We start from the raw sequence: 16,708 nt of genomic DNA, 5'->3' as shown, positions 1-16,708 counted from the left end.
AAAGTGCAAGATAAAATTAGACGTTGGTTTCATTAAGGCTATTTGCATTATTCCCCTTTGCATACCGAGTATTGGAGGTGGAATAAGTCTTAAAGATAGAGTCTATTAAAAAGCTCGCCTTGAAGACAATTTTGTCGATTTTTTTAATTCTATCTAAACCCCATTTGTACTAACAGTTTTAAAATTTATTTTTCGTGGTGTTGGAATTCAATGGCTTCTCTAAAAGAGATATACCAACATCATCAAGTTAGACCATTTTGAAGGAGGAAACTTTATTCGTTAGCAAAAGTTGGACCAATTTGATGGTGACAAGGATAATGACAAAATGGTTTCTCATCAGGTCACAAGATAAATTTTCTTTCTTTACTTGATTTGTATGATATTGTATTTGATATGTATAGAAAACATATATTGGTTGGAAAGAAAGATTTTGTTATATTCATCTATGATCTTGATATGGATGAGGTTGTTGTTATGTCTTCTATAATTAACATACTTCTTCCGTTATTGAGAAACATTAAGAAAACTCTAAAGTATAAGAAAGAGAAGATGTCTCTCGAAGACCTTGGTAATCATCTGTGAATAAAAGAAGGTTGTTACAACCAAAATGAAGTCATAAACAAGATGAAAAGAATAAAGATCCTAAAGCAAACCATCTTAAGTTGATGAAGGTCCACGTGATGGAAGACACAAGACATAGGCATGTGGCATTCCTATTATACATTAAAGCATAATGATGCCAATATATAAATACCATCAAGATCCATGTGATAAGTGGGCATGTGACATTTTATTATACATGAAGGTAGAATGGTGTCAATATGTAAATTTATCATCGAAGGCATAATGGTGCAACATAAATATTTAACATCTTTAACATGACATTCCTATTATGCAATAAAGGTACAACGGTGCTTGTATGAATATGTACATTGATGTGTTAATTTGACATTCCGATTATATATTAAGGTATAATGGTGTCAATTGAGAAAAAAAAGAATGCGCGTAAGCTTGTAAAGTCCTTGTATGGATTATAACAAGCACTTTAATAATGGTATCAAAGTTTGATGAGGCTATACTAGCTAATGGCTATAAGATCAATTAATCTGACAAATGTGTCTATAGTAAGTTCTAGAATGGTGAAGGTAGTATCATTTGTCTATATGTAAATAACATGTTAATCTTTGGTACCAATTTGGAACAGCTGGAAAACAAAAAAAGGTTTTGATCAAAGTCAAAAAATTTTGACATGAAAGATATGGATGTGGCAGATGTTATTCATAGTATAAGAATAATAAGAGACAATAATGATCTAACATTATTTTAATCTTATTACATTGAAAAGATTGTAATGAAGTATGGTACATCAGATTGAATAGCATCCAAAAAAGACAAGCCAATAGCATAAAATGAATATACAATGGTGATGGGATGCTTAATGCATGTTATGATGTGTAAAAAGGCCGAACATTGCTTTTATGGTTGGAATGCTCAGCTGGTTTACAAGTAATCCAAATAAAGCACATTTGAAAGTTGTTCATTGAGTTCTAAAGTACTTAAAGAGTACAATGAATGATGGCATTTGTTGTTCAAGTTTTCCTTCGATTTTTGAAGAGTATACAAATTCTAGTTGGAACTCAAATAAAACAGATGATACTTCTATAACTAGTTGGATTTTTACAATTAGTGGGGGTGCTGCTTTTTAAGGTTGTAAGAAACAATTTTGTTAAGCAGACTCCACTATAGTGTAGCTAAATTTATAGCTTTAGCATCTGCCACTCAAGAAGCAAAATGGTTGAGAGATTTACTCTATGAAATTCCGTTGTGGCTTAAACCAATGGCGCCAATCTTAATACATTGTAACAATAAAGCAACTGTATCAAAGACATATAATCAAGCATACAATGGAAAGAGTCGATATATTGGACTTCGACATAGCATTGTAAGACAAGGAATTATTGATGGTATAATCACTATAAGTTATGTGAAGTCTGATGAAAATATAGTGGATCCATTTACCAAAAGTCTAAACAAAGACTTAGTAATAAAGACCTCAAGAGAGATGGGTCTCAAGCCTATCAATTAAATCTCCAATGGTGAGAGCTCACCTGAACGTTTATCGCCGACTTGCAAGTCTTGGATACTGACCATTCTACTATATGGATGATTGCAAGCACCAATTTATATTTTCATCCCAAGGTGTATAGTGCTTAGTTCCCGTAATGTGTAAGGGAAGGTTGAACAAAAGTTCTTAATAAACCCATAACATGTATATGTTGAAGTACTATCATTACTAAGTACTTCCGATGGGAGCTACCTATGTGAGTGGAAGTATGGCCGCTTCTAGGAGCTAAAGGCTTGACTTTAACAGCACTCATGAATGGATGCAAAATCCAAGGCTATAAAACATGTTGGCAAAACTAGATACAAAGTGAGCAAGGAAACTTGTGTGTCTTTAGTGGCCCGACTAGTCAAATGAAGAATCAATAGTTCAATGTTTGGTCAACCACTTAATTCAGACTAGAACCAACCACACTCACTAAGTGAAGGTTCCCAAAGTTGTTGGTATTTGAAAATTTTGAAAATGGTGGAGGATTGTTGGTGTATTTTCAAAATCAAAGGTTATGTTACATAATGAAAAGCTATCTTAGCTCAAAGGTTATGTCACATAAAGTGACACAATGTGTCTATTGGATTATAGGCAGGTTTGCATATGAATGGTTATGTCTCTTGATAAAATGACATCTAAAAGTTAAGAGACAAATTGAAAAAACACCATAGCTCAAAAGTTTAAATATGAAAAGTTATTGTTTCAAATTATAGCTCAAAAATTATATTTTATGGAATGAATAGTTACCTTTTCATAAGATAATTATTGAAACAATACTTTTATCCAAAAGTTGTGCCTAGTAAAATGTAAAGATGCCTTTTAGACAAAATGGTACTTTAATGAAAAGGTTGTGTCCTTAAAGAAGAGACACTTAAAAGCTTGTATAAAGAGCTTATTGCCAACCATTTTGACACATCAAATCAAAAATAAAATAAGAGCAATAAAATCAAGAACAACAAAAGTTTTGTGTTCTGTTAATATAAATACTTAAGTTCCCATCAACTATAAAAGCATCTAAATTTCTTATAATCTACTTGCTGTAAAAAGTAGGCTCTAAGGCCGAATAATTTTGCAAATCCTCAAGTGTATCTAGTGGTCGACTCTCATAAAGTGCAAGACAAAGTTAGACATTGACTTCATTGTATTCCTAAAGCTATTCACATTATTTCTCTTTGCATATCAAATAGTGGAGGTGAAATAAGTTTTAAAGATAACGTCTATTGAAAGACTCGTCTTAAAGTCAATTTTGCCGGTTCCTTGAATTCCATCTAAACCCCATTTGCACCAACAATAAATTCATGGAAAGTGAATGACAAATTACAAAATTTCTTATTAAAAAATTTGATGGAAAAAAGAAATGTCATTTCAATCATACTACTCAATTTCAAAGACCATCACATAAACGATATTATAAATCAATAAGTTTTTTTTAATCAAAAACTTAAGATGAATACAAAATTGGGTACTTCACTTTGATAACATAGTAAATGCGACAATAATGATAATAAAAAAAAAAAAGAAAGAGAGAAGGATAGCTTTGAGGTTTAAATTTTGAATGTTGAGAGAGCTAGAGAGTAAAGTGTTGTTTGATAAATTGAAAAATTTTAAGGGCTGAAATGTTATTCTAAAATTTGTTTGATATTTTATTGAAACCGAAAAACTATATAGATGTTTTGTTGATTTTTTTAATTATTTTACATTAATAAAAGTTAAAAAGATAAAAATATAAAATTAATTAAATAACAAATTTTCCTTAATAAAATGATTTAATACATTAAGTAGTCTCTAACTACTTAAGATTTTGAATACTTTTTCATTGAAAATCTTCTATGTAAATAGTTTCTGAAATGAATTATTCAATTACACTAAAAAATTAAACTATTGAAAATTTTCAATGTCAATGGTTTATCAAATATACTCTAGAATTTTATTTAGTTAGGAAAAACTATAAATTTAAAAAAAAAAAGATCTCAAAGTCATTAGCAATGACCAAGAAAGCTTTTCCATTTTTTTAGTAAACATTTGACAGTTAAAGATTAGGAGTATAATTGGACGAAGCTATGCTAGAAACTTTTTATAAAAAATAATAATTTACCTACAAAATTTTCTTAATCCAAAAAAGAATAATAAATCTATGTTAATTTCGAGGAGTTATAGAAGCTTTTCTTTAAATTTATTTTCCTTCATTTTATAATTTCTTTCAAGCTTAATAAAAATCTATATTAGACTTTGAATCTTAATCATCCTAGTGTTCTTTTCAGGATATTAATTTAAGTCATTATTTTGCATTATATATTTTTTGTCAATCTCTATCAATATTAATATTATCAATATAATTTAGCTTTCTTTGTTCGTAAATTTTATCATTTATTATTTTTCTTTTACTTTTTTATCTAAAAATAAAAAATTAAATAAATTATTTAACTTTTCAAAACAAGATAAAATGTGCTATGTATATCTTGTAAAAGTCACCCATCGAGGATTAATGTCAATGATGAACTAATAGTAGAATTTAAATAAAATACTACTCATTAAACAAAGTTAACAATTCAGTCAATCTCTAGTTAATCTTATTATTCCTTGCTTACTATTGATGTATAAGCATATAGAATTGCAATATCTATGATCTTTCAATAATAATAAAAATAATAGCAAATAAACAAGATCAAGAATAACAAATAGAAAGAAAGAATCCCAATCAATCATCCTTTCTTTATAAATAGAACCCCAATCAAATTAAAAAATGATAACATTGCACAAGGCGGATAACTCTAAGTAATGTCCATTTTTATCACTAAGCAGCCAATTAAACATAGTTTCCTTTTACCGGCTCAACGGGTGTCTCTGCTTTTATTGGCCTAACACCCCGCTATTGCCTCTATTGTTCGTTTTCGCATTCTTCGTTTTTAATTTTAAAGCCTCCAACAAAGACTCTCTTTTTCTCCTTTTGTCTTTTTAATTTTTTATTTTTTTGAAGTGGTTTATGACTTTTGTCAGCTCTGGAGTCGTGACTCTTCAAAGGATCATCAAAACATCGAAATCATAGGAAAAAATCGTCATGTCTTGGCTGTTCACTTGCTGATCATCTTTTCATAAGGTATGGGTTCATGGCCAGTTTGCTGGTTTTCATACCTTTTGCCTAAAAATCTTCTCTTTTTCTCTTCTTTGGTTGGTTATGGCTCTTGGGTTCTTTTGTTTTGATTTTTTTTTTTTATCATTGATTGGTTTTCGGGTGTTTTATATTGGAAATTTGATAGAACGAAGGTTATGATGATCTATGTGTATATATTCTAAACTATGAATTTTGGTTCAGAAGGATTAGTCTGTTATTGAAACTAGGAAGAAAGATTTAACAGTGTCATATATGAAAAAAGCAAAGCTTGTTAAGCATAAATGAGGCTTTGAAATAAAGATTTCTCTTTGGATGTTCTTTTTGCATAGGCAGATTTGCAGTTGCTGATAGTTGAAAATGGTTTGACTGATTGTGTCAAGAAACTTTTATAAACAGAAAGATTAGGTTAGATTTTTAACAATGAAAAACAGAGCTGAGCCCGGGATCCTTTCGAATTTATTGCAACTTATGATATTTCATTTCTAGTCTTTCTAATACCTCAAAATTTTGGTTTTTGGAGGTAAAATTGGAAACTTGCTTGATTTTATGCTTTGTTGCTGCAAGTTTTATTGTTCCCGGATTCCCTTTTCTGGAGAACTGGTAAAACTTCTAGTCAAACAACAAAATTTATCAGTCGGGTTCTTACTTTTTGGTCTCTGATTATGGTCTAAGAATGTAGTTTCTAAGGTTTTCTCTGGTGATGGCATATCTTCCTACAGCATTTTTCCTTGTTCTTATTTGCTGTAAGCTTCCCTCTCTGCTAACCTGCGTGCCTTAAAGAGAATAAGAGCTATCATTGAGCGTTCTAATTTGAAATGGCTTCTTTTTCAGTTCCCTTAAAAACCTTTTTGTTGTTTGATTTCTTTGAAATGGATATAATAATATATTCATCTTATTGTTTGATTTCTTTGCAATGGATATAATAATGTATTCATCTTATGACAGTGAACCTGCAGAATTTTTCCACTGCAAGATGTTCTCATTGCCTGAATACCTAAAGAAACCAAAGCATGGTTCATAAAGGTGATTTAGTTGCCATCGGCATCTCTGTTGGCTTGGCCCTTGGTATCTTGTTAGCTTCACTGGTATTTTTTGGATTAAGGTGGTACAAAAAGCGTGCAAACCTCAGACGGTGTTCAAATGAGCGTAGTGTTACAGTTCTCCCTATAAGAACAAATGGCTTGGGTACAAGCACTGACTTCAGTGCATCTCTCTCGAATCCTATAGCCGTTCAGGGACCAGAATATCATCAGAAAAGTTCTCCAAATTCTTGGTGGAGTCTTCATAGTAAAGATCGCTTTGCTTCTGCATCAGGCTTGCCAAAGTATTCTTATAAGTAAGTTCATTTTTAAACTGAGCACAAGCATGCTACTAAAGTATAGGAATATCAGATCCAGATCAAGTCTAGAGGCTTACCAAGTTCACATTTCGTATTATGACAGAAGCAATGTATGAATTTTAGCCTCGCTCACTTCCTAAATTGTATTTTCCTACTTTAGTAGTGAAAATAACTTGTGCTATTAATGACTTCCCCCTACACTTATATAAAGGAGCTATCTAATCCTCAGAGTGGAGTTAATCTGTTTGTGTAAATATAAAACCAATAGTCCATTCCTAATTAAGCTAAATGATTAATGTTTGATGATTAGTATCAAAATGAGCATTTAAGTGATTTACTCTGATATGTGTTCTTGTTTGTTATGCTCTTCAGGGATGTCCAGAAAGCTACACAAACTTTTACAACTATTTTAGGAGAAGGATCATTTGGCCCAGTCTATAAAGCCACAATGCCTACTGGTGGAGTGGTGGCTGTAAAGGTGCTTGCTTCCAATTCTCATCAGGGGGAGAAAGAGTTCCACACAGAGGTAAGTTTTGTATATTAATGGTTCTTGCCTTAATTGATCTGACTATATGGGGGACTGGTCTATCTCAGTCCATCTCAATTATTAAACAACTTAACATCTGATTTGTCTTTACAACAGTAGAAATTTGTAGTATTTTGAGCAAAGATTCATTAAAGATGGAATATCTGAGTAGCCCATACAAGTACAGTAAATGGAGGATATCTCATAACATAATGCTGCAACCTGCAGTTTGATATCATATTTATCTTTACTATTCATCAATAATTCTATCTAGACAGCTGCAAGGGTTGCACATATAGCTATTCTGCTGTTGGGTGGAATGAATTTTCTTTTGCAAATATTTTATATTATTTACTTTTAATAATCTACATATAAAAAAAAAAAACCTACATATCATGTTATCTTTTTTCATCATTAAGCCTAGTTTTTTTCAGGTTTGTTTACTAGGAAGGCTGCATCATAGAAATCTGGTGAACTTGGTAGGATATTGCGTCGATAAAGGGCAGCGCATGTTAATTTATGAGTTCATGAGTAATGGGAGCTTGGCAAACATTCTATATAGTAAGCTCAGAAACCACTTTTTATTGGAATTTATCAGTTGATATTTTCCAAAGTAAATGCTTTTTCATGTTGTTGAAAACCTCATTTTATGCTTTGAAAAGCTCACAGTCACTCCACGGTGGTTGTTAATCTAGGATCTCTGTCACTGCCACTGGTCTGACCTGCAGTAGACTTGTCCACAGGTCGGGCAGCCCATCAGGCCTTTGGATAGCATGGGCCAGCCAGGCATATTATTATATAAAATAGAAATTTATCTTCTATTTAATTTTGTATTCTAGTATATATTTAGTAATAATAAAAATTAATATGAAAATATTTTTAAATAATTCGAACTAATTTAATTAAATGAAGTTTAATGGGCGGGCCAATGCGGGTTGGATGCAGACCTGGACCTCACTTTTAAAGGTGTCAACCGGGCTTGGCCTGACGGCCTGACCCATGGACAGACACATCTAACCTGTAGTTGGTTATCATTTTCATTTTAACTGTCAACATAGACTTAATTCTCTGATGATGTGCTCATGCATGTTGAACATCAAATATTCTGCAAGTAAGGCTTGTTAGAGGGCTCTGAGCAGTGCCAGTTGCATGTCAAATTATGTAAATTGAAGGACAAGTAACCTGTTTCATCCACACATTTATTAATAACAAGGTCACTTGAATGAAGTAGTTAAAGTACTACTGCTATTACATTCTTTATACTTTTGTCGCAGTAAGTCAGACACTGTCAAATATTTTCTGCAACCATGTTTTTGAAATCTCATCCAGATTTGGGTGTTGTTTGGACCTCAATTCACACTGTTGTACTATTATGTGAATCCTGATTCCTTAACAGGAATTGACTTGTTGTACATGTACTCAGGTGAAGGACGGAGTTTGAGTTGGGAAGAAAGACTTCAAATTGGTCTTGATATTTCACACGGCATAGAATATCTTCATGAAGGGGTATAGTGAAATGGTATAAAGTTGATGTTCTCTGTAGTTAAACAATCTAATCATTGACTGAATTCTTGAAACAGGCAGTCCCTCCAGTAATACACCGTGATTTAAAGTCTGCTAATATATTATTGGACCAGTCAATGCGAGCCAAGGTGAGCAAGTATGCCAAGGGTCATCTTTTTGGAAATCCTCTTCTTCTATAGTTTACCAAAAATTCAAGACAATAATGATGGACTGATGGCATAGCTTTACTACTGGCTTCTTGTGTAGGTTGCTGATTTTGGGCTGTCAAAAGAAGAGGTTTATGACGGCCGAAACTCCGGTCTTAAAGGTACATATGGCTACATAGACCCGGAGTACATATCCACAAACAAGTTCACAATGAAGAGTGACATATACAGTTTCGGAGTTATCATATTTGAGCTAATTACAGCCATCCACCCACACCAAAACTTAATGGAATATGTTAATCTTGTGAGTTTCTTCCCCTTATGTGGTTAAGTCCTGCTTGCCAGTATTCATATATTGATATCTTTCTGACATGATCTTCCTTTGTAAGGCCACTATGAGTCCAGATGGTGTTGATGAAATACTTGATAACCAACTGGTTGGAAAATGCAAGATTGAAGAAGTGAGGGAGCTAGCCAAAATTGCCCATAAATGCCTGCACAACTCACCAAGAAAGCGGCCTTCAATAGGTGAAGTAACACAGGCTATACTCAAGATAAAACAGAGGCGCCTTGCTAAAGAAGACACAATGTCTTTGGCTGAAGGAGATTTTTCACGAATTATGAGTCGGATACAGGATCAACATATAGAACTGACCAAGCTGGCTAGCTTGAAGGAGACTAGTTGAATGAGCATAACTGCCTTTTCACCTATTTTTTGTTTCTTTTTCCTTCCTTTTTGTTTTTTGCCCCACAATCAAGCGTATGGCGAGTGATACTGTTGATAGCATACAACAGAGTAAGTACAGAGAGGTGGTGTCCACTAAATCAGTGTTTTAGGATTACAAACCCTCATGATCTAGTACAGTAGCTGTAAAAAATTTTTAATCTCCACTTCGCACTGCCATGGACTTTGATTGCCAATATCAATGAATTCTGACCAAAAAAAAAAAGTAGATAGTGGGCTTCGGCTGCCTAATGGGTGATTGGGCTATTTTCCAAAGGATAGATTATGCCTGGAAAAAAGGGATTGACTAGTTAAAGCATCGAAACTGCCTTTTCAAACCGTGTCAAATGCTATCAAGGATGGGTTGGGTAGTGACGCCCTCATCTATCCAAAATGTAAAATAAGAATGAAATGATGCCATCGTCTAGGCTTACTACCATATGTTTTTTGTATGTAAAAAGAATCATGGCTAGGAAGGCAGTCAGTAATTTCTGCAAGTGTCTTCTTTTGCATGCTCAACCCCCAAAGGAGCTATTATTTCGTATCATTGGATGGCACAGATTCAGCAACATAAACTCCAGGATGGAACATTTAAACAATTGCCTGAGTTAATATAAAAATTGACAGTAAGCCATTCTTCTGTTCTTTCCAAATCAATCAATCAAATCATAAAGAGATAAGAATGTCATTCACATGCCAAAACAAACTGACCCCGTCATCGATAAAGACCACCACTAATATTAATCAGCAAAAAAGCAAGAATATACATATACCAACCCAGACGACTAACTGAAAAAGTTTATTAGCTGAAACGTTTCCTCTCTAAAATACCCTCTACACAGTGTTATCAAGATGTTACAGAATGCACAACATCAAATTTTTCCTCTTACAATCTTCACAATCACTTTCTACACGCTTGACATCCTTAAAATGCACTGTCACCCAAATTAAGATGCAGCTGAATCCTTAATGTGTTTTGTTCTCCATATATACTAGGAATTGCACAAGCCTACATACATGTGTATGAGAATTTTTTGTTTTTGCTAATGTAAATGTGAATATGTTTACATGCACTGAGGCAAGAGTTCCATTACAAATTGCCAAATATAACAACCCTTACTTTAATGATACTCAAAAATCAAGACCCTGCAAAATGATAATATTTCTAAAAGATTAAATTAGTATTATAAGCTCTATGGAACTTCAACCAACAATATCCAATAACACAAGAAACCTATCCACTCATTTTTATTTATTTATTTATTTATTATTATTACTTTGCAACAATTAATTTCCATGAGAAGAAAGCAAATACCGGGGTTTTATTTATTTATTTATTTTGCCGTAACAAGCAAGAGAGCAATAATTAGCCTACTAAATAATGACAATATGACATCTCCTGATTCCCATTAATCTACTTTATGGAAAAGTCTAAAATTCTAAAAACAGGGGTGATACAACTAATCCAACTGTAAGTTAAAACATCGAAATAAAGTAGTTCAGCTACATCACATAATCTTGTATGCAACAGTGTCTACACTGTTCAAAACTATAACAACCATCTAGAAAGTGCTAGGCATTCAAGATCTAAAGCACAGGCGATGGACAAACAAAAACAGCTTCACATAATCCAAATCCACAATATCATAGCATTATATACATTCATGTTATTTCTTGCAAACTCCTTATTGTATTCAGCATTCAGCATTCTCTAAACTTTTACATGCAAAGGGGCGCAACCAAATTATTTATATATAAAAACAAGAGGAGGGGAAAAAACCCAAGTGGAAAGAGTGAAAGTTGAAGGAAAAATAGTTAGAAGAGGGGAAGAAAAATAAGCGGAGTCCTAACCTGTAGCAGCTAATGACCACAGTTTTCATGATCTAAAAGTAAAATTATAAATCCAATGAGAATAACTCCAACTCATCAATGAAGTCCATCCTTACCAGGAAAAACCTTCAAGTTACCCACATGATACTGCTTTCTGCTTCCAACAACCCTCTAGCCCTAAAACTTTGGCTTTCCAATTTCTACAATTTGAAAATATTAATTACTCAAAACTGGCATGAAGTTCCAAGCCTCTGTCTCTGCCTCTGACCCACACTCACTGATTTACGATTAGAAAATGCTGGGTAAAGCAACCTCCGAAAATTCTCAAGATACTGTACCCACTCCTCTTCACTCATATCAGCCAATTTCACAAAACTGGTGCTTCCAGGCAGCTGTTCATTCACACTTCTGTTTCCAGATGATGTGCCAGCCAAATAGCCACTTTTCTGCATTGCACCCTCATGCCTCCAACTCTTTTCTCCAATACTCACATTTTTCATTGACATTGACAGTCTTGGAACAGTTGGAGTCCAGTCATGAGCAGCAAAAGCATAGTCATCTAACCTTGGAGGTACAGTATTCTCCTCATCCTCTGTCCATTCCTCTATATTCTCATCTAGCTTGGAAAGTGGATTCCGGATATTTCCACTTAGAGGCCTGCAGTAAGCATGGGATGCCAAATTGTTTTCTACATTAGAAGTTAAATCCACCTTCTCTTCCTTACAGTCAATTTCAAACTGAAAGTCATTTTCTCCAGCTTTCACATTATCAAAAAGCATATTCCTCTCTTCTAACAATCTCCTCGCTTCAATACATATGAACTCAAGCTCACTTGGCTCCTCCTCCAGACCTCGAAATTCCCTGCTCATCATCTCACCAATCTCAGCTAAACACAGACCGAAAGTTGCTGCTTCCTTGAGGAAAACTGTACAAACAATCAAGACACGAAGGCATGCCTCTCGAATCATAGGAAGCTCCATTCTAAGCATTTCAGAATCTCGAAATGGATCAAGATGAGATATATATTCAAGCTCATCATCTGTGAAAGGAATTGATGCCTGCGGCCAATGGATCCACTCAAAGTAAGGGTCCTCCAGGTTTTCAGGCAGGCATAGGCCATGATCAATTGGAAAAAGCTCCACTTGACCGAGTCCTCCATCTCCATCAATTTTCCTGACCAGAAGGTTTCCAGCATGCCTATCAGTGTTCAAGATCCGAATATCTAATATCCCTATCCTATGTACAGCAGCAACTGGAAAGCTTGAAGTCCCATGATCACTGGCATCAAAATCATGAGGTATGAACTGCTGCATAGAAGCAATCTTGCTAACCTCCTTCCGCTCTTGCTGCTTGTTTCTGTTCACTCCGTCATTGACATTAAAAATAGAGTGTGTGACCTTCACAAGAGCAGTAGAGGGCACATTGGCAAAATTATCATAGTCAAGAAGATAAGCTGCTACCTCCCTAAAGCCAGTCTCCCCAACACGTACTGAGCGTTTCAATCCTGGCTGCCCAAGGGCTTTGCCAACAAAACCTTTTGGGTTGTTTGGAGCATAAGGTTCTTCATCAGTTGGTTTCACAATTGCACAATTTTCACCCTGGCAATTTCGAAAATAGTAGGCACCTCCAAGCCCCCCACATACAGGAATGGGATCAATCCCAATTTTCATTGCCTTCACGATTTCCTTTACCAGTTTTTTTGTCCTGGAAAAGTGATTTGAGCATACTAATATCTCAATCGGACCACTATGATCTCTCTGCTGAAGATCCTTCCCAGTAGGTGAGAGACATGGCGTAGATGAGCTTCTGTGCATGAAGTTCCTCTGGAGAAGAAGTGGAGAATCATTTCTAACAGTACTTAGATCATTCTTCAGCACCGCATCCCCATATATGAGAGACCTCTCCTCTGTTGGGACATTAAGAGCAAGCTGTAGTTTCCGTTTCACTGTATGGGCATTGTCACTCCTATCTAACTCTATACCCAGAACACAGCCAGTTTCGGTCTGAACAAATACACGTCTTTTTCCAGAAGATTTTCTTTCCATTCTCTTATTTCCACGACATTCACCATTAAAGAGTCCTTTAAATGCTGCAACAGCCATCCAGTTATAAACAGACAATTTGGATCAAGACACGTGAAAGGAAGAGGAGAATCGATAGAATTCAGTGCCAGCAGTGGAGATGGCGACAGCAGAGAGCTTTTCTCTCAAGCAGACGCCAAACTCAAACGCTGGCAAAACTTGAATGGAAAAGCTGGTGTTGTAAACGATCATAATCAACCCAGTAGAATTCAATTGGTAACTCTTAATTTTCACATCGGGACAGATTCTGTAAGGCAAAAGAAAAAGCAGATACAAAATGTAGTGAAACTGCTACATTGAGGCCTGATACTGTTGTCTAATTGATAAATTAAAGTATCATCAGAAAAATCAACAAGAATAACTGATTCATAGTAAAAGTAGAAAAAGGGTAGTAAAATTAATTAAATTTCATTTTCAAAGATAAATGTAAAGAACTAAAGTCGAAGTACAGTTATTGGCCTGTAAATTCTACATCTAAATTAACAGCTATCCAGCAAAGACACCAAAAGAACCAAAGTCAAAGTAAACTTAGCCACTTATTATGTACCTCCTATAACTTGATTCACAAAAGAGATGGAACAAAAAAAAAATCATCCATACTTCAAATAATAATAATAATCATTCAAAGGAAAACCTCTTTGTCAGGATATCAAAATATTACCATCAACTTTAAATGTGCTCATCTATCCTAAATGTGAAAAATGAAAAATAAAACAATAGACCACATATCCATTCCAGCCAAGGGAAGGTGCCAAAGGTTTCCTCTTCAAACATGGCTTACATCGTAGACCATAATTTAGACTCTACTTTCCTTGTTACCTTTGCCATGATGGAGTTTAAATGCCACCTTAAAATATTAGCGCAACATTGATATGGCTTTGTAATACCCAAAAAAAAAAAATCAAATCTCAAAAGCCGGCCACCTTAATTTATGCCAAAAGGTTAAATATTGTTAAGGCTCTTTTAAATTGTTAACTCGTACTTACCTTTTTCAATTTGCTTTTTCTTCCCGAAAATTTACTACAAAGAAAAAGTAAAAGGTAAAAAGCAAAAGAAAAATTGATAAACAACAGACAACTCATTAAAGCATAAAGCACAATTATAACATAATTAGTCTGTATAGAAGTAACATTATTCATTTTGATTATCTAAACAAATTATATAGTTTCTCATAATTCTTCATAAATATTGTTTGCTTATCCAACGTGACCGACGTGCTTTCCGTTTTTGTCAACGATTATTCTTGATTAAGAAACTATAAACATTCATCTTATCAAATTGACAAAATAAAATTCAAGAAAAAGATAATATCAAAATTCCATCAACTAATCAATTGGATTTATTCCTTTTTCCAAAGAGGCAATATGATTTACTAAAACATAATATTGAAAAATAACAGAAATAATGATATTCTCTCATTTATTGTCGCCTTCTTCAATACTCTAACGAGCACCAATAATTTCCATTAAAAAGAAAAATGAAGGAAGAGACAGTTCGATTTCATTCTTCAAAATTCACAAAATAATAATAAATAAATAATACGGAACGTGAGGACGAAGAGACTCACCGGAGATGAGGAAATGGACGGCGGAGCAACGAACGAGAGAGAGAACTACCGCCGCTGATGAGATTTAACGGTGTCGATTCAGCGATGAGAAGTTAAATCAACGACCACGATTCGATGATTTTTTTTTTTTGGTTTTCTGGTTCTCTCTCTCCCGCTTTTTGAGATATGTCCTTTAACTTCTTTTCAAGAGAAGCGGGGAAGGAGTTTTAACGGTTAAATAAGAAAAAGAAAAGAGTAAGAATTATTAAATTTATCATTGGATGAGGAGGAACACGTGGTGGCTGGAGATGGAGCCATGTAAGAGGAGGGTAACGTGGCGAGATCATAAGTGCGTGGAGCAGTTAATCTGTTGATCTCCAGAGTGATGGGGAATATCTTAGATTGGAGAGAGATAAAAAAAATTTCATTATTTTATTAATAATATTACTGATTAGAAAGATCCGGAAGATTTGGAAATTACACAAATAAACCTTATGTTTTATTCGTAAACATGCACATAGTACTTTTATGTTGTCCGTCATTATAAACTTATAATAAATGAAAATGGTTTTGTTTCGTCTGCATTTTCACATATCAAATTCTAATTCAAGATTTGTAATATATTAAAATTGTAAATGATTTATACTTGTATAAATGTCCAAGTATAAAGTATACAATTTATACATGTAGGTAGGAGCAAAACATGATACAAAAATAGGTATTGCTGGATATAAATGTAATCTCATGGTTTTCTTACATTCAATTTTGAAGGCAGGCAGGCAGGCAGGCAGGGGCAAAGAGTAGGACATCTGGACAATGAACAAGTAGTGATAAAAAAAAGGACGTGAATATGAAAGTGAGATGAAAATATCTAACAAATGTAGGACCTTCGGATCGGGCATGAGGGGTGGCAAACAGGCCCCTCCTTTATTTGTCCCTATTAAGCTTTTTGCAATGGCTAAAGCAAGGTTGATGATGGCAATTTAATAAAAAAAAAAAATTAGTCAAGTTGCGAAGTTGAAGGTTAGAAAATTACATTATTAAAACAAGTGGTTTAATTTTTTTTATTTTTTTTATTTTGATCTTTTGCAATGTAAAAATATTTAAAAGACGTTGGGTAAGTTATAATATAATGTGATTGTAAAAAATATGATTGTTGAGAAAATAATATTATATCGTTTGATATATATATATAAATTTTTTAATATAATTATAAAAAATATATAAAACTTATATTCAATAACTCATAAATGAAAATCATGAAGTATATGCTTCGAGCATAGTAAATTCAAAAGGTGACAAACTGACAATATTTTGATGCAACAAAACATTAGTGCATATCATTTTCAATCTTGTTTTCCACCTTTATCCGTTATTTTCCTTTTCATCTTCCCAAGCCTCTTTTTTCTTTTTTAATTTAAGGAATCCACAAACATCAAATCATTAATGTTGTTTTCTCCTTTTTTCCAAATGTAAAATACACTTTCCCCATTATTTCTAAGAAAAAAAAACAATAAATTCGTTCATACCCTATCATGGAATAAAATGGTGAAAAACAATAAGTGGTCAAATTTTTATAAATTTCTCTAAATCCATAAAAAAAATTATATATTTTTTTAAACAAAAGGGGTAGAAAACTATATCTTTTTCTTCNTATCTTTCTTTTTTCTATATATATATATATATATATATTTATATTAGTACAACAGAAAGTAAAAAAAAGTAAAAGAGACAAAAAATGTTGCTGTTGAGTAAATATGGTAGTTATGA

The 16,708-nt window shown here is 33.5% G+C and overlaps 2 protein-coding genes across 4 annotated transcripts; one reads left to right on the top strand and one right to left on the bottom strand.

Moving 5' to 3' along the window:
• On the top strand, window positions 5,052-9,920 carry LOC18601781 (calcium/calmodulin-regulated receptor-like kinase 2). Of its 2 annotated transcripts, none has more exons than XM_007032841.2 (8): window positions 5,052-5,207; window positions 6,168-6,558; window positions 6,934-7,087; window positions 7,522-7,648; window positions 8,511-8,593; window positions 8,668-8,739; window positions 8,858-9,061; window positions 9,147-9,920. In XM_007032841.2, the coding sequence occupies exons 2-8, from the start codon at window positions 6,233-6,235 to the stop codon at window positions 9,441-9,443; spliced, it is 1,263 nt and encodes a 420-aa protein (XP_007032903.2). In that variant the 5' UTR covers window positions 5,052-5,207; window positions 6,168-6,232; the 3' UTR covers window positions 9,444-9,920. The 2 variants fall into 2 exon arrangements, with proteins under 2 accessions (XP_007032903.2, XP_007032904.2); XM_007032842.2 differs by having other exon boundaries at window positions 6,179-6,558; window positions 9,147-9,628.
• LOC18601780 (phosphatidylinositol 4-kinase gamma 7) lies at window positions 11,102-15,157 on the bottom strand. Of its 2 annotated transcripts, XM_007032839.2 has the most exons (3): window positions 14,960-15,157; window positions 14,379-14,412; window positions 11,102-13,639 (listed from the first exon to the last, which is right to left on the bottom strand). In XM_007032839.2, the coding sequence occupies exon 3, from the start codon at window positions 13,411-13,413 to the stop codon at window positions 11,536-11,538; it is 1,878 nt and encodes a 625-aa protein (XP_007032901.2). In that variant the 5' UTR covers window positions 13,414-13,639; window positions 14,379-14,412; window positions 14,960-15,157; the 3' UTR covers window positions 11,102-11,535. The 2 variants fall into 2 exon arrangements, with proteins under 2 accessions (XP_007032901.2, XP_007032902.2); XM_007032840.2 differs by lacking the exon at window positions 14,379-14,412.

This window comes from Theobroma cacao, chromosome 4 (assembly GCF_000208745.1).
Source record: "Theobroma cacao cultivar B97-61/B2 chromosome 4, Criollo_cocoa_genome_V2, whole genome shotgun sequence".
Taxonomy (NCBI): domain Eukaryota; kingdom Viridiplantae; phylum Streptophyta; class Magnoliopsida; order Malvales; family Malvaceae; genus Theobroma; species Theobroma cacao.
Note: the sequence above shows the minus strand (reverse complement) of the source record. Positions and strands in the feature narration are given on the sequence as shown.

Excerpts from the sequence above, each read along its gene's own strand:
- LOC18601780 (XM_007032839.2), bottom strand. The coding sequence starts at position 13,413 with ATGGCTGTTGCAGCATTTAAAGGACTCTTTAATGGTGAATGTCGTGGA.
- LOC18601781 (XM_007032841.2), top strand. The coding sequence starts at position 6,233 with ATGGTTCATAAAGGTGATTTAGTTGCCATCGGCATCTCTGTTGGCTTG. Across the intron at positions 7,088-7,521 it reads AGAAAGAGTTCCACACAGAG|GTTTGTTTACTAGGAAGGCT; the intron begins GTAAGTTTTGTA and ends AGTTTTTTTCAG. Across the intron at positions 8,740-8,857 it reads ACCAGTCAATGCGAGCCAAG|GTTGCTGATTTTGGGCTGTC; the intron begins GTGAGCAAGTAT and ends CTTCTTGTGTAG.